Source organism: Emydura macquarii, unplaced genomic scaffold (assembly GCF_026122565.2).
Source record: "Emydura macquarii macquarii isolate MOO-44397 ecotype Brisbane River unplaced genomic scaffold, CSIRO-AGI_Emac_v2 contig_1947, whole genome shotgun sequence".
Lineage (NCBI taxonomy): Eukaryota > Metazoa > Chordata > Testudines > Chelidae > Emydura > Emydura macquarii.
In genome coordinates, this window is record NW_027132084.1 from 436,122 (window position 1) to 459,625 (window position 23,504).

The 23,504-nt window shown below is 37.2% G+C and overlaps 1 protein-coding gene across 3 annotated transcripts in view; it reads right to left on the minus strand.

Annotated features, from left to right (window-relative positions):
- Nucleotides 1–23,504, minus strand: part of TRAPPC9 (trafficking protein particle complex subunit 9) — a 420,270-nt gene that overhangs the window by 388,882 nt on the left and 7,884 nt on the right. For all 3 annotated transcript variants that reach the window (XM_067558312.1, XM_067558311.1, XM_067558313.1), the window contains exons 3-5: nucleotides 9,696–9,841; nucleotides 7,281–7,409; nucleotides 4,390–4,416 (exon numbers count right to left, since the gene is read on the minus strand). In XM_067558312.1, coding sequence (XP_067414413.1) covers nucleotides 4,390–4,416; nucleotides 7,281–7,409; nucleotides 9,696–9,841 — 302 coding nt within the window. The remainder of the gene's footprint in view (nucleotides 1–4,389; nucleotides 4,417–7,280; nucleotides 7,410–9,695; nucleotides 9,842–23,504) is intronic.

A 23,504-nucleotide genomic window follows, 5' to 3' on the forward strand; every position in this document is an offset into this window, starting at 1 on the left:
GATCACCTTCCTCTCTTCCAAGTGCCTTAAAATGGATTTCTTGAGGACCTGCTCCATGATTTTTCCAGGGATTGAGGTAAGGCTGACCAGTCTGTAGTTCCCTGGCTCCTCTTTCCTCCCTTTCTTAAAGATGGGCACTATATTTGCTTTTTTCCAGTCATCAGGGACCTCCCCCAATTGCCATGAGCTTTCAAAGGTAATAGCCAATGGCTCTGAAATCACATCAGACAACTGCCTCAGCACTCTGGGGTGCATTGCATATCATATCTCAAGTTAAGTAAGGCTTGATACTGTCCCACATGACCTTCTCATAAAGAAACTAGAGAAGCATAGCCCAGACAAACCTACTATAAGATGGGTACATAACTGGCTGGAGCACTAAATCAGTTAGTCTGGAAGCACATATCAAGTATGGTCCCGCAGGGATCTGTCCTGAGTCTGTTTCTGTTCAATATCTTCATGAATGCTTTGGATAAGGGTATACAAAGTATATTAATAAAGTTTACAGATGATACCAAGCTGGAAGAAGTTGCAAGCACTTTAGAGGATAAAATTCAATAAGTAGAAATGCAACGTACTACACTTGGGAAGGAATAATCAACCATCAATCTATCAAATATAAAATGGGAAATGACTACTTAGGAAGGAGTACTGCAGAAAAGGATCTGCGAGTTATAGTGGATCACAAGCTAAATATGGGTCAACGATGTAATACTGCTGCAAAAAAGCAACATCATTCTGGGATATATTAGCAGGAGTGTTGTAAGCAAGATACAAGACATAATTCTTCCACTCTACTCAGCACTGATAAGGCCTTACCTGGAATACTGTGTGCAGTTTTCGGTACCACATTTCAGGAAAGATCAACAAATTTGCATAAATCCAGACAACAACAACAACAACAACAACAACACAACAAAAATGATTTTCCTATGAGGAAAGATTGAAAAAAAAATGGGTTTGTCTAATCTGGAAAAGACTGAGGGAGGACATGATGACAACCTTCAAGTATGTAAAAGTTTGTTATAAAGAGGGTGATAAATTGTTATCCTTAACCACTGAGGACAGGACAAGAAGTAAAGGTCAAATTGCAGCAAGAGAGATTTAGATTACACAGCAGGAAAATCTTTTCAACTGTAAGAGTAGTTAAGCACTGGTACAAATTACCTGTGGAATCTCTGTCACTGTTGGTTTTTAAAAACAAGTTAGACAAACACCTGTCAGGGATGATCTACTTTAGAAGATAATACTTAGTTCTGCCTCAGTGCAAGGGACTAGACTACATGACCTACCAAGGTCCCTACATTTCTATGATTCTATATATGGGGGAAATCAAAACTGTAAAAAATACAGCTATTAAAGCTGAAACAGTCTTTATCTGGTAGTAACTAAGGGGGAAAAAAGGAACCGTAGATTTCAAGTCACTCTCAGACTAGCCTGAGCTGACAAAATTTTTAAAAGAAGCCACATAGGGAACAGAGAAATAATACTTTTTCTAAAGTTCTGCTCAGTCTTCTGTTATTTGTCCAGATTCATCTCTCCTTGTGTTATAAATGTGATTCTACAATTTCAATCACTGGTTTAATTTGTGCTGTTAAAGGATGAGCCCAGGAGAATAATGTTCTGAATAAAAGACTAGATTGCCCTGCCTTGATAACAAAATAGGGAAACAGACGCGAAATTACCTGAAATAAAAGAGAATGCCCTTTTACTAGATGAAGCCACAGATGGTTATGATGAAGTTATGAAGAGAATAAAGCCTTAAAGCCAATAGAGATTCCAGAATAGAAAAGGCAGATTAGAAATATAAAGATTGAACCACCAGAAGATATTGCCAGAATACAGTAGTGTTTATAACAGAACGGCTGCCTGAGTCTCTAGGATCTCTGAAATTTAAGTTAATGAATTGAAGAAAATTCAGGAGCTCACTTTCAAAAAACCTGAAAGACAGAAGTCAATCTTGATGGGATTATATATCCTACTTCAAAATTTAGGAATAAATTCTCAGAACTGTAAGAAAAATCTCACATTTTCTTCCAGTAATCTATAATTAGGTAGATGGATTTTTTAAAGGGCTAGAGAGTTTTAAGTAACATTAATCTTATCTTGCCTAGCTCTCGCTATCTCTATATATTATAAGGATAATAAAACCTTATTCTTCAAGGTTAAACACTGCATATCTATTTAGATGCACCATAGAGAATTTTTTGTTCCAGACTATGAACCCAGTTTACCAAAATCATCTGATAAGGTCATTCATTTCAAGAAAATAAAATGGGATTCTACCTGCCTTTATATGGTCTAAGTGATAAGTATCTCAAAAGAGACCTACACACTGCTTTCACTCATTCCAACCAAATTTACACTTTTATGAAACAGAGGTGGAAGTGGACATGCAGGATCCTCCATAAGTATAAATTACTGCAAACAGACTGGCTTCCATGAGCCAAGAGGATAACCAACAGAGGTGGCATTCTTCCCTTTTATGCCTCCATGCTTAATCCATGGGCAGAGGCTCACCCCCAAATGCAGAACTGGAGGAGAAAACGGGGATCTTATACTGTTCTATCAGCTGCCTTTGTGAGAAAACTTATTTATTCATAAAAACTACTAAAGAATCCCAGCTAAACCAAAGTGTGAATACTGTTTAGATATCTACAGAGCAATGCTATCAACATACAGGAACTGGTACTATACTGTTTATATAAAAACTACAGGGCAATATTTCATATAATTCTAAGTAAGTGGGCCATGAACAAGTGGGTCATGAAAATAGAGAAGTGTGATCTTCAGATATGATCTGAACTGGTTTCATGTCAGACATAGAATTTATGCTGCACTGGAGTTTCAGTGGTGTTTTAGAGACAGTCCACTATGTCGATGTGGGCAGCCAAAAACCGTGACACACATTGTTGAGGACTGCAAAATGACAACTTCCTGGAGGTCTTCATGCCTGGAACGTCGTTGATAAGAATGCTGTGGCTTGGCTTGTCTGAATTGCATACGCCAAATAATAAATAAATAAATAATTCAAATTGAATTTTAAACTTTAAACAGTGACTGAAACGATTTTAAACGGTGGTTTCAATATAAGGTGACCCATTTGGCAGTTTCACTGTATCATGTGTTTATTTTTAAGAAAGTAGCAGGCAGCCTTTATAATCTGTACTAGTTCTTTTGTTTTAAAACATTCCTACTGTCATTTCAATATAAAACAGCATTTTTTCAGCTTATTTTGGATCTCTTCATTTTAAAACAATTGTTCCCAGAAAAAAAACTCATTTGCATGTGAAAAAAACTATTGGTAAGATGTTTCATGTTACATTAACTGAGGGAAGAGAAAAATTATAAATATATTTAAAAGAAGCAAGTGAACCTTTTTGTTGCAAAGTGCTCAATCACTCCTGCTACAAAGCACCAAGGTATAAGTATTTTTCATTAGCGATGAAGCAACAAGCTGCCTTTACGAAATGCTGCAAATCTCATTTTTTTTTAACCTGGCTGATTATGAACCACACTCTTGTATCTTTTTCTTTCTTGTTCTTCTATTCCTATTACTAAATGGCAACTGATCCCACTGAAGTGGCTTGGGTGGCTTGCGTCACAGCTATAGGGTTTGCCATTGTGCTAGATGCTTTTATACTATCACGTGAATGCTGTATTTGGGTCTTAATGTATTCTATCTGGTTTTTATTGTCTGACGCTGAGATGCCTCAAGAAGCACCTTACAAAAGGATTAAATAAATAAAATCCAATGCAGATAATTTTGGTTTAATAAAACAAGCTACAATTCTTATATCTTATGCTGCTCAGGAGTTTGAGCAAAATAACTACTGAAATAGAAATAAAAACCCAGAGGACTAAGAATGCTGGGAAGACTCTGAACTGAGAACATTGTAAAGGCAGCACTACTGCTCCAGAAAAAGGCATAATGAAGACTACCACACAACATTACTAAAAGTGCTACTGGAGGGCAAGGGGGAGAGGGAGGAGGAAATCAAAATGACCTCTTGTAAGTAAATGGAAAGAGAAAGTTAAGGCAGATTTCTAACCATGCTGATTTTGGTAATTTAGACTCTGTTCTCCAAAATCAATATGATCATAAAGTTGCAGATCCAAATTTTCAAAAATGCCTACCAAATTTTGGGTAATTGACTTCAGATATCTTGACCTGATTGTCAGAAGTGCCAAGCACCCACAAAGCTAAGTAGAGCAAAATCAGATCCAAGCTTTATCAAACTGATACCCAAAACCTGAGGCACAAAGTCAGAACCAATTTTGAAAATTTAGCTGTAGTCATCCACACTGATGTAAAACAAGTAATGAAAACAAAAAAAAACAAACAAACAAACAGCTTATCATCAGGAAACAAGCATAAAGATAAAGTACCTGGGTCAATGAGAACTTCTTGCGCCCCTAGGAGAAGGGAAAAAATGATTTTTTCAGCCTTAAAAATATAACCAACAAAATAAGCTATTGCAATATATTTCACAACTATCACCAGTCACAAGCAGAATTACAGAGATTAATTAAAATCCAGCACAGACATTGCTATTTAAACAATGGTTGATCAGCTTGGATGAACTCACAAGAACATCAACTGTCATTTTGTTACAACGTATTTTATCTTAATCTGTAAAATTACCTATATTAAATGTCCTTTTTAAACAAAAGAGTATATTCAGAAATAAGTTAGTGGTTCCAAAACCAAACCAAAAACAATTATTATTCTTGGCTGTTTATTGATATTTTAAAGTCAAATCCTAGCAGATCTTAATTGTATTCCCCCCACCACCCTTTTTTTTTTTGTTTTTGTTAGCAAACTTCCATAAAACACTCCACTTATAAGTGCTTGTATATAAATAATCCTGTCCCTACTCTGCCACAATGAAATTATCCTAATGGGGCTATTAATTTAAAATATGTTATACTCTTCTAGGAATACACTTTTAAAGAATTGTAGAATATTTAACATACAACTACTACCATGAGGACCCTTATATCTTTTTCATGTCTTGTGACTTCCTTTAAACGGATTATCCCATTTTTTGAGCTTTTGTTAATCACTCTACCACTGCAGAGCATGGCTCTCCAGGAACTGTGAATACACCTTGGTGGAAGACTTCCATCAAGGTTGAGTAACAGAAAGAAATGCTCCCTACCTCTCAGATGCAGAGGTACTCCATGAGATTCTAATATGGGATCTTTTGTGTAAGGCCTACCCAACAACTCAACAAACCATTTACGTGAAATATCATAAAAGAAGATTATTTGAAAGAGAAGTGACTATCAAATTTCTTATAGGTACAGCATCCTGTTGCCCTCAACCTTAAAGAAGGTAATGGAAACATGAAGTGATGGCTTAATAGCTCCAAATTATTTGTGTTCTTTATCTAATAGCTTGTACCTTCTTAAACAGATTCTCAGCCTCTAGACCAGACAGGTAAACTAGAGATTTAAAAGCTACAGGAAAACTGGAATTAATTTTCTATGCCTAATTCAGTAAGGCTATTTTAGTAGTCACTGTTAAAAATGTAAGGAATCATAAATGTAAGTGCAATTGAAAAAGTAAGATACTTCAGATAGAAAGTAGTTGCACAAATAGTACGTACTAAAGAGGAAACAAGTGTCAGAAAACCCTTACAGGGGAAGGATACGAAAATGGGTACAACGTTTGTGTTTTAATCAGATCTTTATATATTTTTGGAGAGATGGTTTGGAACCAGGATATAGCACCTGCTCCAACAAAGATTAGAATTCAACTATTTAGACCCCAAAATGTTAGTGATAATAACAAACTAAGGAAGGATATTTTGTGGACTGTAAAATAACACTTCTAGGTAAGATGTGTGTTCCTGAAAGGTATGGAGTGAAGAGAACACACTGAATTAATATACTAGTTGTCTTGATGAATAATGTTTTTGACTTGATGCAGAGAGGGGCTTATTGAAAAGCATTTAACAAAAATTTTTGAAAGTTTTGTATTTAAACAATGTATTAAATATACCACTTGCAGTAATGACTGGAAGACACTGCCAATTATTCAATTACAAATCAACATCAAATGAACAAAATGTACTTTGTTCAGTTATTTTGACAACTATTACTTTAGTATCATAATATTATTTTGTAAAAGTAAGTTTTAGTAATGACCCCTCACTGCAATATCTATTATTATTATTAAATCTTCATTGAGAAATGAAGAGATAGCCACAACTGTGTCCTTTGTGAGTGAGATTATACCATCTTGTCCAACTTGACGTAAGAGTCACTTTAAAAGGTTATGGGCCTAGCTGGACAAAACTATTCACTTAAATGACATGAATACCTGGCATAATATTTTGAACCATGTTCTTTTAATGTAAAGTTGAAAAAATGTTACTACATATAATTTGTAATTCATCCTTTCGAAATGCAAAGTAAATGTTTCTCAATATCAATATGTATAATAATTAAGTAAAGCTATTTTTAGACAATGGAATTAGTTATCACAATTTAAAAAGAATTTACGATTATTTGTTATACAGGGAAATGGGGGTGTTCGGGGGTTTTTGAACTCTAAATAGTAAACAGGGACTCTCTTGAAGGAAGGTAACCCCATTTCATAAAAGTTATACAATTCAAGCATTTACAAAAAGCATATTAAAGCCCAATGATGGCAAATTGTCAGTTTACTGAGTGGTGTTTAATTTTAAAACCAACATTTTAATAAAAGACCTAATAAAGGGGCATGGTTGAAGATTGATATAGGTCATAATTCAATATTAGAGTATCATAATTCATACAAGTAACATGCATTATTGGCAGAGTATATATCCAAAGTTTTTAACTAAGTGATAAGATCTTCCAGACACATCCTTGAATAAATTAACAAGGAACAGCAAAAGCCTTGGATATTGAACATATCCTTATCCTTATTAATACATATATCCCTCCAACACCATTTATATATTTTCTGAAAATTGCCTATATATTTCCCCATGAATAGTTTTCCCCAAAACTTAAGTAGAATCCTGGCCTTAACACACAGTCAAAGGAATTTTGACCAAGTGCCTCACAATCCTATCTCTGGGTAAGCAAACTTCTTAATGGCACTACAAAACCATTGTAGACTTATTTTTTATTGTAAAAATCCTAACAAAAAAGAAATGTAGTTTAATTTATTACCATTTTTACCCTTGTGTGAAATTACTACGGGGGGGGGGGGGGAGAGACTATAGATTGCCATAACTAAACATCCGAAGAAAAGAGTCATAACAGAAGCTCAATTCAGGGCTTACCTGGTCTGTGTCTGTTGACTGCCTCAGCAGGAAGAGAACTACCTTGTGCCCTACGAGCCCCACCTTTACCTCCTGTGCCACTAGGGTAGTGATAGATAACTGATGCTGAGCATAAACCTTCCAGAGCAGCTGGAGATTAAAGATAAAGAAACATTTAATTAACAGAGAATAGTTCATTTACATGATCTGAGTATTATAATTTATAACCCTATAGACAGTCTCAAATCCTCACTCTGCCAGGGGCACCCACAGAAATTTTTTCCATGGTACTCATTGTCAATCCCTGTGAATCCATCCCCACTGCACCACTATGCTCACACCATACTCAGTCCCTCTGCCATTCAGCCTGGCCCAGCCAGGTGCTATGTCATTCTCCACTTCCGAGAAGGGACATGGGCTGCTGGAAATGGGGCAAGCCCGGGCAGACCACCAGGGGGTAACCCTGGTACAGGAGCCAGCCCCACAGCAGTGGCAATGAGGACCAGCATTGTCAACCCCACTGCTCAGTGTGTCCAACCAGGTTTGGCCTTGCAGCACCTCCATCACGATTGAGGCACAGTGGGGCCAAACCTAAGTAGTGCTGAACCTCCATGCACGGGGGTCACAACACAACTCACTCGATTTTGGCCCCATGAATCTCTCCACCACGACGCTTCTAGAAGCCTCTGTCATGATGGAGGAGCCACGGAGCCAAACCTGCCTGGGCTGTGGGGTGACCAGCACTGCTTTTCCTTGCCACTGCCAATGGTACACACCATGTAACGTGTGTACGGCTGCAAGTGCCACTGAGTCTGGCACAAGTAAAAATTTTGTCTGGCTCCTTCCCATGTTGGAACAGAACATTCCAAACGCCATTGTTCCTTTCTCAAGAGTGGAGGGAAAAGAAAGGAAGTCGAGTGGCTGAAGCTGCTAGCTCTTTTGCAAGAAGGGAACTATGAAGTAAAATAATCCAAAGACATGTCTGTGATATTATGTCCACATTTCAAGCTGGAGGTGCAAATTCCAGCTCAAGGAGACATACCCCATGCTAGTTCCAATTAAGCTAGCACACTAAAAATAGATTGTAGTGTAGTAGTGTGAGCAGCTAGCCACCCCAGGGTGGCTAGCCCATTCTGCCACATGCATCACCAAGGCTACACTATTTTTAGCACAAGACCTTGCTCAGATCTAGCATGGGTATATGTCTCCTTACACCAGAATTTACACCTGCAGCTCAAAATGTAGATATACCTTAAGAGAAGCAGAAGGAGAAAAAAGAGCAGAACAGCAGGAGCCACTAGTGATTTCCCTAGATGGATGGTCTAAAGGTCTAGAAAACATGACCCATGAGAAAGGATTGAAAAGACTGGGTTTGTTTGTCTGGAGAAGAGAAGACTGAGGGGGGGCCATGATAACTTCCAAGTACATAAAAGGATGAGGGTGAAAAACTGTTCTCCTTAACCTCTAAAGGATAAAACAAGAAGCAATGGGCTTAATTTGTAGCAAGGGAGGTTTAGGTTGGACATTAGGAAAAACTTCCTGTCATGGTACTGAAGCACTGGAATAAATTGCCTAGGGAGGTTGTGAAATCTCCATCAGGAAGGTTTTTAAGAACAGATTAGACCAGTGGTTTTCAACCTGTGGTCCACAGATCCGTAGGCTACGTCTAAGATTTCTAATGGGGTCTGCACCTCGATTTGAAATTTTTTAGGGGTCTGCAAATGAAAAAAGTTTAAAAGCCACTGGGTTAGACAAACACTTGTCAGGAATGGTCTAGATAATACTCAGTCCTGCCTCAGTGCAGGGGAATGGACTATATGATGGACTGAGATGCCCTCCAGTCCTACATTTCTAAGATTCTATGGAGGAATGAAAAGCAGCAGCTAAGAGTCCAGTGACCACTTGTGCACCTAGGGGAGTGGCAACAGCAGCACACCAAAAAAAAGAGCCTGGGGTTCAAATGATTTGCATGAGGTGAAGGGAATGAAGGTATATCAAGGTAAGTTAAATATATGAGACTTTGGCAGCTATAGGGGAATACATTTTTCATCCAGTTTTTATTATGCTTCATACAGGCAGGACTAGAAACATTTTCCCCACACCTATTCACCTGAGTATTAAGATCACCTTCTTAAAAACAGATATTAAGAAGTCATGCATAATATAGTTATGCTACAGAAGCACATATTTTATATTGCAAATGTGCTAAATTCTCACTTTCTATAACAAACAGCGGTTTCCTTGAACTCAGTCATTTACCAGTTATTTTGGCTTGACTCTCAAATCACATTTTATTGGGATTTTTTTTTTAAAAGAGGTTTTTTAAATGCATTGCTGCCTTTTTATATTGCAGCAGGAAGCTACAAAAAGCTACCATCATTTGCTTCTTACTAGAATTTTAAAGCATTTGTGTTTATCAGCATCAATTAATCCTACCTCCAAGCCACAAAAAGTCATTTACAGCCCGCAGAAGTTCCACAGCCATATGATAATGTACCAAGGAATCTTGTAACATCCCAGCTTGTAGACACAGATCACCAACATGTTTCCGCATCCGGCCTTGACAACGTTTTTTATAATGTCTGCAATATAAAAGATAGTATAATTACTCCCACAATACCTCTATCCCATGAAGTGAGAAAGCATTGTCTCAAAGATTGAGTTACTTGTTTTTGTTCTTCCCTCTCTGCTTAGCTATCACAGAGACATTAATATGGCAATCCATCCTCTATCACTAAGCAAACAGCCCAATATCAACTATAACCAGTGTATTTGACAAAATGAAAAATAAAGACCAAACTCTGTCAAGAAATACTTATGAGATATATAGAAACAACTTATATTCTGAATATAATCATAGAATCATAGGACTGGAAGGGACCTTGAGAGGTTTGTCTAATCTAATTTTAAAATCTGCAGTGATGGAGATTCCACAACCTGCCTAGGCAATTTATTCCAGTACTTAACTACTATGACAGTTTTTCCTAGTATCCAACCTAAACCACCCTGGCTGCAATTTAAGCCCCTTGCTTCTCCTATCGTCAGAGGTTAAGGAGAAAATTTTTCTCCCTCCTCCGTGTAACAACCTTTTAGGTACTTGAAATAGCACTATTGTACATAGAAAGATTAAACTTTCAGAGAAAATTTTATTTGTAAATTATTAAATACAGAGAGAAAAATGCTGATAGACACAGGCTGATCATTCTTTTCATGTTCTATCAATTACGTATTTGCTGTGTATAACTAACAGCCTGTTAAAGAATCACACAACTTATTTTTTATGCAAGGGAATGAATTACCTATGTATCGGTTGAAGCCCTAAGCATCTTCCCACTTCTACACAAACTTTCACCCTCCAGGCCCAAAACTGCCACCATCATTTCAGCCCAGGTCTGCATGGGATTCTCTTCCAAGCCCAGCTATGCCTCTTTAAATAAAAGATCAGCTAGACATATAGCTACAGAAAAAAAAACAAGGCCTTCAGTCTCTCTCTTTCCCCAACCACTACAAGCAAGGAACAAGAAAGTTGGTTGAACGTTTTAAAGTAAGTAGATGCTTCTATAGAAATAATGACTAGAAAAGTAACTAAATTGGATAATGGATTCTTGATGTGGTATGGATGCTAGCCTTCCTTAACCAGAACTTCTCAGAAAGAAACTGGTGAATGCAACCAATGCAAAGAAACAAATATATACTTTGCCTGTCTCCTGTCTTGAAGCATGAGGAGTCCTCAGGGGGATTCACTTTATTAGAAGAGACCTCTCCTCTCAAAGTATGACTACACTGCAATGAAAAACCATGGCTGGCCTGTGCCGGCTGACTCAGGCTCGCAGGGCTCAGTCCGCAGGGCTGTTTTACTGGAGTGTAGACTTCCAGGCTCGAGCTGGAGCCCGGGCTCTAGGACCTTCCAAAGTGGGTCTTATACTGCAATGAAGCAATCCTGCAGCCCAAGTGCCATGAATCCAACTCAGCAGGCAGAGGCCAGCCACAGATGTCCAGTTGCAGTGTAGACATACGCTCAGAGCGTCTCAGCAAATCTTCTCACATTCTGCTCTACCTTCAAGCACACACCTAAGTGTTCTACAGACTGATAATATCTACATCACCAGTAATAAGCTTTTCCAAAAAAAACATTTATTTGAAAGACTGAATAAAATTTGCACTCATCTATATACATTTGTAAGTACAGACAAATCCTAGTGCTATAACATTAGAGAGTCTTCCACTATCAATATATTATTCAGATACATTTGATTTCCCAGTGTTTCTAGTAGTTTCTCTCCAAGGTTAAATTTATTTGAGTTATTTAAGCCTTTCTTCCTCTTCCATGACCATGTCTTAGTGAGCAGCTAAGAGAACTATGAACTGCAAGGCCATATTTTTTGGATGCCTCTCTCCTCCATTTTCAGTACCAGCAGAGATTTATTTTACACTTTTTGATCTGTTAACAGTCCTTCTTAAGAACTCACCAGCTGTTTCTGATTCTTTCCATTTTTCAGACCCATTAATCTTTGTCACATCCTTTATAGTGCTCCAATTTTCTTCCACACCGGTGGATTTAATATATTCTCCCATTCCATATTGTCTCCTCTTCCATCATATTTCTTAATATGCATATATTGGTTTTAATAAAATCTAAAGCTATTCTTCTTTATTATTTTTAATTCAAACCGCTTGTAATCACTATTCATAGTCTCAGTCCTTTCCTTCCAATGAGTAAATATTAAATCCAGGGCTGCTCATTCTCCAGTTAGATTCACTGCTTACCAGATCACTGAGAGCCAGCATGGATTGAGTACAAAAATTGAACTCCTGAGTAATAATCCCAAATGTGCTACTGGCATGCTGAGAAACCTGGACAAGTTACTCAGCCTCTCTGCCTCAGTATTGCCAACTATTAAACAGGGATTACACCATTAATTATGGTATATAATTAATTTAATTAAATAGAGATAACACCATTTCCATACCATACAGACCACTCTTTTACTGAGCAACTAGAGTGAACATACACTTGATCTCCTTTTATATAAATAATCCAACTTTCCCGTCTTAAAATTAAATTGAAATCTGGATTCCAATCTTTTGTATCCTCAGAAATTTTGAACTAAGGAAAAATGAAGTTTTCATTTCAGAATCAAATTTAAATTAGAAAGAATCCTGTACACTCCAGCTAAGATTTACCATGTATATATGAACTAACCCTAAAGAATCTAAAAGAGTATAACAGGGACCTCAGGAAAACTACAGAGCACCTTGTATGAACTGGTACACCTCCTTACGAAAAAATGGGAAAACTCAGTTAAATTATGTGGAAACATGAGAATAGCAAAGATTTATGCCTCTAACAACAGTAATTCCATTTGCTGTGACTAAATTAACATTTTTTAAAATGGAATTTATGGATTTAACAAACCCATCCCATGGACTTTTTTCTTTCCCTAAAGGTAAGATATATTTACACTGCATTTTTCTAACACTGACCCTTTCTGTCCACTGACCACTCCCTGAAACAGCAGCTCAATGCAGCAGCTGGAACAGTGAATACAGTGAAATGTAATTACTTTTTCCAGTGCAGTAGTGCCCAGACCACCCTAATCAGGTATACGGTGCCACTGTGCTAGGCACTACACAAACACAGTCTTCTTGCCCCAATAAGCTTGCAGTCTAAAGCGGCAAATAACAAAAGGGAAAAAGGACTGGGACAAAATATACAAGCTAAGTAGTTAGGGCAATGATAGACATATTTTAGTTCCACTTATTTTCTCTCTCTCACCCCAAGGAAAATATGATGGTTGGGGGGAGAGGAACAATCAAAATATGTACACTTTTTTTAAATATACACATCGAGCATAAAGGACAGCCTCTTAACCTAGCCATCAGAAATTTGCCATTTTCAATAAATATCTTGGAAGAAGTGGATCTGAAGGGGTAACATGGAAGAAAGTGCAGAGATGTCTACGGGAGAACCAGATAGATACGCAACCAAAGCTGGCATCACTGAGAAGAGGCAGCAAAGAACATTACGCAGCAGAACAAGAAAATATGCCTCCTCTTGCTACTGCCCATCCAAAAAGATTGGAAATGACCTCTCCCCACTATCCAATCCTCCTCAGACACTCACATCAGACCCATGATTGAGGTAATGAGGGGCACAAGCAGTGGGACTGAATCTAAGGACCTTTGTCCCTCAGCTTTCAAGGCAACTGCAGCACTTGCATTACCTTTTTAGATTCCCATTTAATGTATATTTTATAAAGATGGCTGAAACAAAAGAAAACAGCAAGAAAATTCTGAGTGAAAGCTAAGGCTCCACCTCACTATGAGCTGCAATACTATCCTAGGTTTTAACCAGGTTTCAGCACAGATTCAGAAATTTTTGGATTCTGAAATATGCCTCATTCTAATGTTATTTTAGTATTGTCTGCTATGATATTATAAACAAACAATTAGGATTGGGAGCAGAGGAGAAGAAAGATTAGAAAAATTTTCTTAGTCCCCATGTTTTGTAATAAAAATGTATAATGTAAGATTATCTAATCACTGCTATTTTAGATTTGTTCGTAATGTCTATATACATTTTTTAAAAAGTGAAATGGGAAACTGTCATGCCTTTCTACAAAAGTTATATTTCTATTATAGGCAATAACACTTCAACCTCTCTATCTTAACACCTTCCTTGGAATTAAGAACACTTGGCATTATTTTTTCCTCTCAACTTATGATCTGTAGTTTTCCTCTTAATTAGAAAGTTTACTTTTTAATTCATTGTCATCCTAGTACTTCTTTCCCATATCTACCAATATATCAAGTTGTCATGACCAATAATAGGACAATAGTTTCTTTTCAAATATTGGTGTTACAGCCAGGAATCCAAGCTTACGGTGAATTTAAAGGCGAGACAAAATTTCTTTTAAACAGAGATTTATATTAAAGCTACACTTAACAAAATATACAAATTCTCAGTTTAAACCAATGTGCTAGCAATCAATACCTTAGCAGCAATGGATTAAAAATAAACAATGATGTATACATTTTTAAAAAAAGACATCAAGTAGAAATAAAAAATTCAGTTAATTGCAATGCATAGTTCCACTGTATAGTTCCAGAGATTTAATATATTACAAAAATTACTTTATGAAAAAAAGGAAAAGCAAAGGAAGTTGATTCTGGTTATTGCTGTCTGGACTATGTTAAGCAGATTCATATTCATTGGTTTTACCATTCTGATGCAAAAAATAATAAAATTCAGTTGCCTTGGATATTACCATTTTTTTGCTCATTTGCTTCCTTGTTTCTTTAATTTCAAAGATCATGCATAAAATTAAATAAAGAAAGTGATTTACTGAGTGTACTGCAATTATATTAATTCTGCCTTTAAAATAATAAATGCTGCCAAAAGCCATGAAAAAAATATTTCAAACAAATGTAATCCACGCTATCAGAAAGATCAGAAGATGTTCACAGTAACTAAAATATTCCAGACAGATATTTAGCTCAAGTATCACTTCTCATAAAGAAATCTCAAAGGAGGCAAGTATCACTATCCCCAATTTACAGATAGAGAAATTGAAGCAGAGAGGTGAAGTGAGTTGTCCAAAGTCATCCAGCCAACCATTGGCAGCAGCAAAAGTAGAATCAGGTCTGCAGAGTCCCAGTCCAGTGCCCTATCAACTGATTCACATCGCCTCCCCAAGATGTAAATAATTTCCTAGCACAGTTGAGTACATTCTATACATTTAGTTTTATATATTCAAAATTTAAATACATCCATTTCCTACAGCAAAACCTTAGCATCAATAAATATTGTTCATATATAACAACTGATATCCACATTAAAAACACCCATTTTTAAATAAAAAATGGGTTACAGATCAAGTTATGAAGAAATAAGTTAACTACTATAAAAATTATTCACTTGGAAAAACTGCATATTGTTGCATCCAACTTATGCTTTATTACTATATAAATGTCTCTGCCAAGTCAAAAGGTGAAAGTTCATGTAAACAAGATCCACCCTTAACACACAGAGCAAAACGTAATTCACCACATGCTTGGGGGTTTGTTGGTTTTATTTTTAAAGTCACCCAGCTACAACAAGGGTCAATAAAAACATTAATCCAGAACTAGCCTGAAAAAATGCTGGTCTGTAATAAAATCTGTAATAATAAATACTAAATTTATTGCAAAAAATAAAATTCACATTTTTTGAGATTCCCCCAGTATACAGTCATGGAATAAATTACTTGTCCCAGCTACTGAAGCTATGTGACCTGAGATGAAGAAACTGGTGCAAAATGTTACAATACAATAAGGAGGTTATACCTTCCCTCTTTTTTGTTTTGATGCATTGGTTGGTTAATCATGAGTCACCAGCATTCTGGTTCCCTGTGGTCTAAGCCAATTCCACATAGTGACAGGGGTTATAAGTCATTTTCTACATTTTCTCAGAGGGAGTGGCATCAGAAGAAAGCCATTCTGCTTACTTGCTCTTCCGTTTCCCCATAAGACAATCCAAGATTTTTGATGGACAAGTGGACTGCTGAAGATACCAGATGAAAAAGCACCCCATCCACCAAAAATACTGGAGAGTAGTAGCAAGTCCACTAGTGCCATCCCAAACCAAAAAGAGTGCTGTCCTTTACAGGATGACATGGTTTTATGGGATACTCCATAGCATCAGATAACATTCTAAACCTGAATCTTTGAATGCTCCCCATTCACTAGAGTTAAATATGATTGAATCCCAAGAGGCTGGCTTACAATGTGCTTTCAAATATTTTTTTTATGTTTATGCAATAGCTCATATGGTTTTTAAGAAAACAAAGTCTTCTTAAGAAGTAAGAATTAGTATTGTTTTGGGAGCACTGTGGGCTGTTGGTGAAAAACAGACTGCTTGTCTGCTACCGCACAACAACAATTACCACTAACAACCACCATTATGCCTTCATTAAACTTGCTTACCTCATTCTGAGTGTCCCAATTTCTGGTTTAACGTAACACATCTCATCAACTCACATGCACAGGATACAATATATACCTGTGTGCCACTTCTAGAGATGGAACCAGAAGCAACCACTTCCATCCCCACCTGATCTTGTGTACCTCTGGTGCATATATATTACAGCTGTGCATTTGACTTTATATGTATTGCTCTGTTCCTCCCTATTTTACTTTCTCCAGCTAAAATTGCTCAAGGTGGCTGCCATGATAATTTTGTGCTAAATTCAGAATGGGCAAAAATGTTAAATAGTTAAATTTCAAACTAGAAGTGAATTTTACTACAAACCACTCAGCAAAAAGTTTGCAGGAGCTTCTGAATCTTCAAAATTTTATAGAAAATAAAACTAATGGTTCAAAAACCATGCAAAATGAATTAGCAAAGTTTTCATGCAAAATACTGCAAAAAAAAAATTCTACCAAATTCAATCAATCAATTCCCAATTCTTGCTAGCATGCATAACAACAAATATCATTGTTCATAACAATACAGAGCCTTTAAAAATCCAGCTACAGCATTTAATTTCCATCACTGACAGAATTTTTTAATTTTGAAAACAAACACAGGCAGTAGCTTCATGACTTTGGAGTTTACAAAATAAAGCAGCTTCCAGGGGCCAACAGCCATCTCAGCAAATTGTGTGTTCTACATAAAAAATTTCAGCATTGCCACCAAATAGAATTGCCATGTGCCAAATGAAGTGAACCCACAGTAATAAGACCCAGGCAGCAGTAATTCTTAATTGTACTGAAAAACAAACATACAAAGCAACATTGAACTATGTAATGAAGACAGAATGGAAAGGCAGCACATGAAAACTAACTAATTTTAAATATAATCTATCACAGCCTACCTTTTCAGACCCAACAACAAACTCACAGGGCAGTATGAGAGAAGAAAAGAAAAAGAAAGAAAGGAACAAAACGAAAATTAGAAATATACAAGAACAGAAAAAAATTAAATAGCCACGTATACATGTACTGAGGTTTATCACAGTTTGACAAAGAGTAGTGAACAAGTCCCCATATACTATACATTAACATTAGAAAGCAACACATCTATACAGGATCCTCTCTCACCACTCAATAATAAAGTTAAGTAGATGTCTTATCAGTTCAAAATCAACAATGTGATAGTGCCCATACTAACTCGAGTTGATGTGAATAACTTAAACATTAAAATAATCTGGACTCAACAGACTAGAAATATTAGATGTTCTTTTTTTAAAAACTGAAAATGGGGAAAACCTAGAAAAAGTTAGCCAACAGTGGTGGCTGAAATGCTCCAGGAAGGAATGACTTCAACAGGAAGGGTCTCATATGGAGACTTGAAAACAGTCAGATTACTACAGTCATAAACACACCGGATAAAGAACATGAAACTTGTCTATAATGTAGCATGCTGTGGGTACGGGCACCACCATAGTAGCTCTGGGTAAGCATCTTCCCTGATATCCTAAAGTTAAAAAGCCTTTTGTTTCTTCATAAAGATACACAATCCCACCTGCTTTGTCCAATGGCAATTCCTGGCTATTCAACATATGGTTCACTTCCATCATAAGTGCAGCAGATTCCAAAAGCTTGTAATGGCTGGCTCTTTCCATTTCAGAGTAGCCACATCCTTTGCCACTACCATATTCTTGGACCTGAAGGCCAGGCATTTGGGAGATAGTATTCCCCATAGTTTCAGGTCTGAAATTATTTCCCCATCTACATCTTAACCTTAGGTTCCAACCCTGCTGAGTCCTACACATACGCTTATCTTTATGCATTGTGAGTAGTCCCCACTGCTCTCAAGTCTTTGCAGGATCAGTGCCTTAATGCTCCTAGTCATCCCCAGCCCACTTTAAGACCATGTACCTCCTTTAATCTTTGCTTCTCTTCACTGACCGGTTCAGAACACAGTTAATAAAATATATGGCTTCCCCAGTGCTTTCAATCTGGGGACTTTAAAACATTTTACAAACATTAATGAATTATGCTTCAAGAGCCCTATGACCTAAGGAAATATTATCCCTATTTTAAGTACAGTGAGATTAAATGATTTGCCCAAATTCATATGTTGGCAGGCTGTGCCAGGAACTGAACCAAAGTCTGACTGGCTCCCAGTCCTATGCCTTTTAATTAACAAGATCACCTTTCTTTCCACCAGTTCCTACTTCTCATTTGGTAAGCAAGCATTCAACCATTTAAGCTAATTCTCCAACACAAATACTGTAATTAGTCTTAGAAGGATTGGATTTTTATCAGTAAATGTCACTACATGTCAATTTCACCATACACACATAAACCCATGAAAGAATATTTCCATTGATGATCATCTAAATGCATAGATAGGTAAACTAAGAAAATTGCTGCTTGATAAATATCAGAGTATGATTTAAGAATATTTACTTTGTATATTTGACATGTGATGTTGACAATTTGTGTTTTAACATCTATAAAGATAACTTTTTGAATCTCGATGTCCACTATCATTGAATAATTGTTTGACTCCCCCCCACCCCGAATTTCCCGCAACTATGAAAATTTAAATTGATAAAAATAAAAAACACTTAAAAATTGATATTAGCCACCAAAATTATAAAAAAATAAAAATCAAATTCTGCCAAGCGTACTTGTAATGGTCCCTTGATATCACCACTCTTAGTACAGACCTTGGGAATTTGTATTATCTACCAGGTACACAAGTAAGCTGCCAGAAGACAAAGATCTTAACTCTACCTTCCTCTCAACAGCGTCTAGCTTCTCTGACTACCAAGCATGAAAGGACTCATGTCCCTAATTTATAAACTGTACATCTAGGCAGCCAGTTTGGTTACAATAATCATCCATCCCAGTGGCAAATATTACTTCTTGACGATTATGTGACCCTTATTAGCAGGGTGAAACATGACTGCACTGATGCTAGCCATAGAAGGATAAACAAAAATAGATCTGTGAGTAGGGTCTTCGATTTCAAAAGGGCTAATTTAAAAAAATTAAGGGAATTAGTTAGGGAAGTGGACTGGACTGAAGAATTCATGGATCTAAAGGTGGAGGAGGCTTGGAATTACTTCAAGTCAAAGTTGCAGAAACTATCTGAAGCCTGCAACCCAAGGAAGGGGAAAAAATTCATAGGCAAGACCTGTAGACCAATCTGGATGAGTAAGCATCTCAGACAGGTGATTATGAGAAAGCAGAAAGCCTACAAGGAGTGGAAGATGGGAGGGATCAGCAAGGAAGTCTACCTCTTGGAAATCAGTTCATGTAGGGATAAAGTGACAAATGTCAAAAACCAAGTAGAGTTGGACCTTGCAAAGGGAGTTAAAACCAATAGTAAAAAGGTTCTATAGCCATATAAATAGGAAGAAAAAGAAAAAGGTAGTGCGACTGCTAAGCACAGGGGATGGGGTGGAGGTTAAGGATAATCTAGACATGGTCCAATACCTAAACAAATATTTTGCCTCAGTTTTTAATGAGGCTAATGAAGAGCTTGGGAATAGTGGCAGGGTGGCTAACAGGAATGAGGATATAGAGGTAAAAATTACTACATCCATAGAAGAAACCAAACTCGAACATCTTAATGGGATTAAATCAGAGGGCCTGGATAATCTCCATCTAAGAATATTAAAGGAACTAGCACATGAAATTACAAGCCCATAAACAAGGATTTTTAATGAATCTATAAATTCTGGGGTTGTACCATATGACTGGAGAATTGCTAACATAGTTCCTGTTTTTAAGAAAGGGAAAAAAGTTATCTGGGTAACTACAGGCCTGTTAGTTTGACCTGAGTAGTATGCAAGGTGTTGGAAAAAAATTTGAAAGAGGAAGTAGTTAAGGACATCGAGGTTAACGGTAATTGGGACAAATACAACATGGTTTTACAAAAGATAGATCATGCCAGACCAATGTGACCTACTTCTTTGAGAAGATAACAGATTTTTTAGACAAAGGGAATGCAGTGGATCTAATTTACCTAGATTTCAGTAAGGCATTTGATACAGTTCCACATGGGGAAATATTAAATTGGAAAAGATGGGGATTAATATTAAAATTGAAATGTGGATAAGGAACTGATTAAATGGGAGACTACGAACAGGTCATACTGAAAGGAACTGTCACACTGGAGGGAGGTTACTAGTGGAGTTCCTCAGATATCGGTCTTGAGACCAATCTTATTTAACTTTTTTTTTTTTTTTTTTTTTAAACTGACCCTGGCACAAACACTGGGAGTGTGCTAATAAAGTTTGTGGATGACACAAAGTTGTGAGGTATTGCCAATACAAAGAAGGACCATATCATACAAGAAGATCTGGATGAATCTGTAAACTGGAATAATAGAAATAGAATGAAATTTAATAGTGGAAAGTGCAAGATCATGCATATAGGGACGAATAACAAGAATTTTTCCTGTAAGCTCGGGATGCATCAGTTGGAAGTGACAGAGGAGGAGAAGGACCTGGGCATATTGGTTGATCACAGGATGACTATGAGCCACCAATGTGATGTGGCTATGAAAAAAGCTAATGCAGTCCTAGGATGCATCAGGAGAGCTATTTCCAGTAGAGATATGGAAGTGTTAGTACCATTATACAAGGCACTGGTGAGACCTTATCTGGAATAATGGGTGCAGTTCTGGTCTCCCATGTTTAAGAAAGATGCAGAGAAGGGCTACTAAGATGATCAGAGGAATGGAAAACCCGCCTTATGAGAGAAGACTCAAAGAGCTTGGCTTGTTTAGCCTAACCTAAAGAAGCTGAGGGGAGATAGGATTGCTCTCTATAAATAAGCAGAGGGATAAATACTAGGGAGGAAGAGGAATTATTTAAGTTCAGAGCCAGTGTGGACACAAGAACAAATGGATATAAACTGGCCATCAACAAGTTTAGACTTGAAATAAGACGAAGGCTTCTAACCATCAGAGGAGTGAAGTTCTGGAACAGCCTTCCAAGGGCAGCAGTGGGGGCAAAAAACCTAGCTGGCTTCAAGACTGTGTGATAAGTTTATTGAGGGGATGGTATGATGGGACTGCCTAATTTGACAATTAACTGATCTATGACTACTTGCGGTACATATGCCCAATGGCCTGTGATGGGATGGGTTCTGAGTTACTACAGAGAATTCTGTCACAGGTGTCTGGCTGGTGAGTCTTGCCCACATGCTCAGGGTTTAACTGATCACCATATTTGGGGTCGGGAAGGAATTTTCCCCCAGGACAGATTGGCAGACTCCCTTGGGGGGAGGAAGGGGGTGTCTTCCTCTGCAGCAGGGGGCACAGGTTACTTGCTAGTGTATTCTCTATATCTTGAAGTCTTTAAACCATGATTTGAGGACTTCAATAACTCAGTCATAGGTTAGGGGTCTATTACAGGAGTGGGTGGATGAGGCTCTGTGGCCTGCGTTGTGCAGGAGGTCAGACTACATGATCATAGTGGTCCCTTCTGACTTTAAAGTCTATTAATCTAATCCTAATAGCCAGGCGGTCCAAGCTCATAATGCACAGTGTTTGATGGGAAGTGCACTAGCTTGAAAAAATATTAATTGGAGTTGAGGGGTTTAAAATACTCTTTCAGTTCAACACCCTTAGGCATTATGGTATGACCAACAATTACTCTTTTTCATCCTGGTGATGTGTAATTCATTAATTTCAGCTCAGATATTTTCTGTGTTGACATATTAACTCATCTCATTTGGTAGAGGGTACATCTCTAGTCTTCAGAGGAATTGGCCTGTGTGATGGATTATCAACTGTAACACATTGCAAATTTTAGAGCTGCAGGGAAAGATATACTTCCCACAGATTAAACAACAATCTGATACAAAACAAGTAGAGATGCACTGAAGCATCAAATCCCTCTGTGCAATATTTGGTGGTACTCTAAAGCAGTCATTTGCATCAAAGCAAGAGCAATATTCAGGCCTTAGTTTATATACTGCTAGTGGCTACTATCTGAGGCTAGAACAGTTCAGTGTCTCCATAAAGAGAGAGAAGTAGAAAGGAGTTCTGACTTAGGGAAAGGGAGACCTCAACAACTGTAAAGAGGTCATCTTTGCCTCCCACCTTTCAGTACTTCCAACTCCTGTTAAGAGTCTCAGGATTTGTCCTACCATCCCAATAAAGTTAGTCTTTTCATTCATCCTTTAAACTCATATCATCCCCACCCTAATTTGTGCACACCCTCACCAATGAGTTAAGTAAAAATAAAATTCTTGTTATACCAGTCAACTATGTTTTCCAGTCAATGTTTGAAGATGCATACTTTACATTATTAATGGATTTTCCTTTAGCATGCACTCACACAAGTTATAACCCATCCTTGAATTTTTAAGTTGTAATGCGCGGCTTTAAACAATGATTCCTATTTAGCTAGTGAATTATAGGCACTATACAACAGAACATGCTACAGTATAGACACGTTTTATTGTGAGCTAAGTCGTGAGGAGAAAATGGACTAGCATTTTACTTTTGAAAATCTAGGTTCAAATACTCTGAGTCAAAAGTGTATGTGATGGTCTTACCCCAGTTCAAACACAGGTGATAGTCCTGAGTTTCTGTAAAGTAGATACAAGAGCTTGGATACTGCAGGGTAGCTTAAAAGAGCTTTGGAAGATCTGTGCCAGGAAGCCCACGAAGGACATACCTATATCATTTCAGGCTCAAGCCAGGACTGTTAGTCTTTCACTTTCATAAGCGATGAAAGAAAAAAAAGGCACAAAAAGCCTTTTTCATGCTTAAATATAAACAAGAACTTGCAGGGTGGATTTTCCAATCCAAAGGGGTATAACTTTCTCAACTCTACTAAGAAACTGAAAAACCTCTGCTAAGAAAGTGACCACAGATTCCAGCTATTCAATATATTTTCTTATTTTGCTAAAATAAGACCCAATAAATGGTAATTTGAACAGAAGTTTTTAAACAGCTTTCATGTGCAGTTTAAATATAATCCCCATGTTTTAAAGCAAAAGCAAAAATGCCAGCTCAATACAATGCTGAACAAAAAAATCTGGAAATTATGATTTATCAAGTCATTCTGATGTAGTTTTTAAAATGAAGAGTTATGATAGAGATTAGTATACTTACCGTCTTCTTAACAACAGGGTGATTCTAAGTGCAGAAACACTGTAGTTAAAACGCACCCATTGCTTGAACCAATTTAAAAGCTATTACATCAGGTTCAGCATGGTGGTAGGAGCACCTAAAATACTACTGAAACTGTAAGCCAACGTGTCCAAAGCATGGGCTATACCATGGTTGGGGTG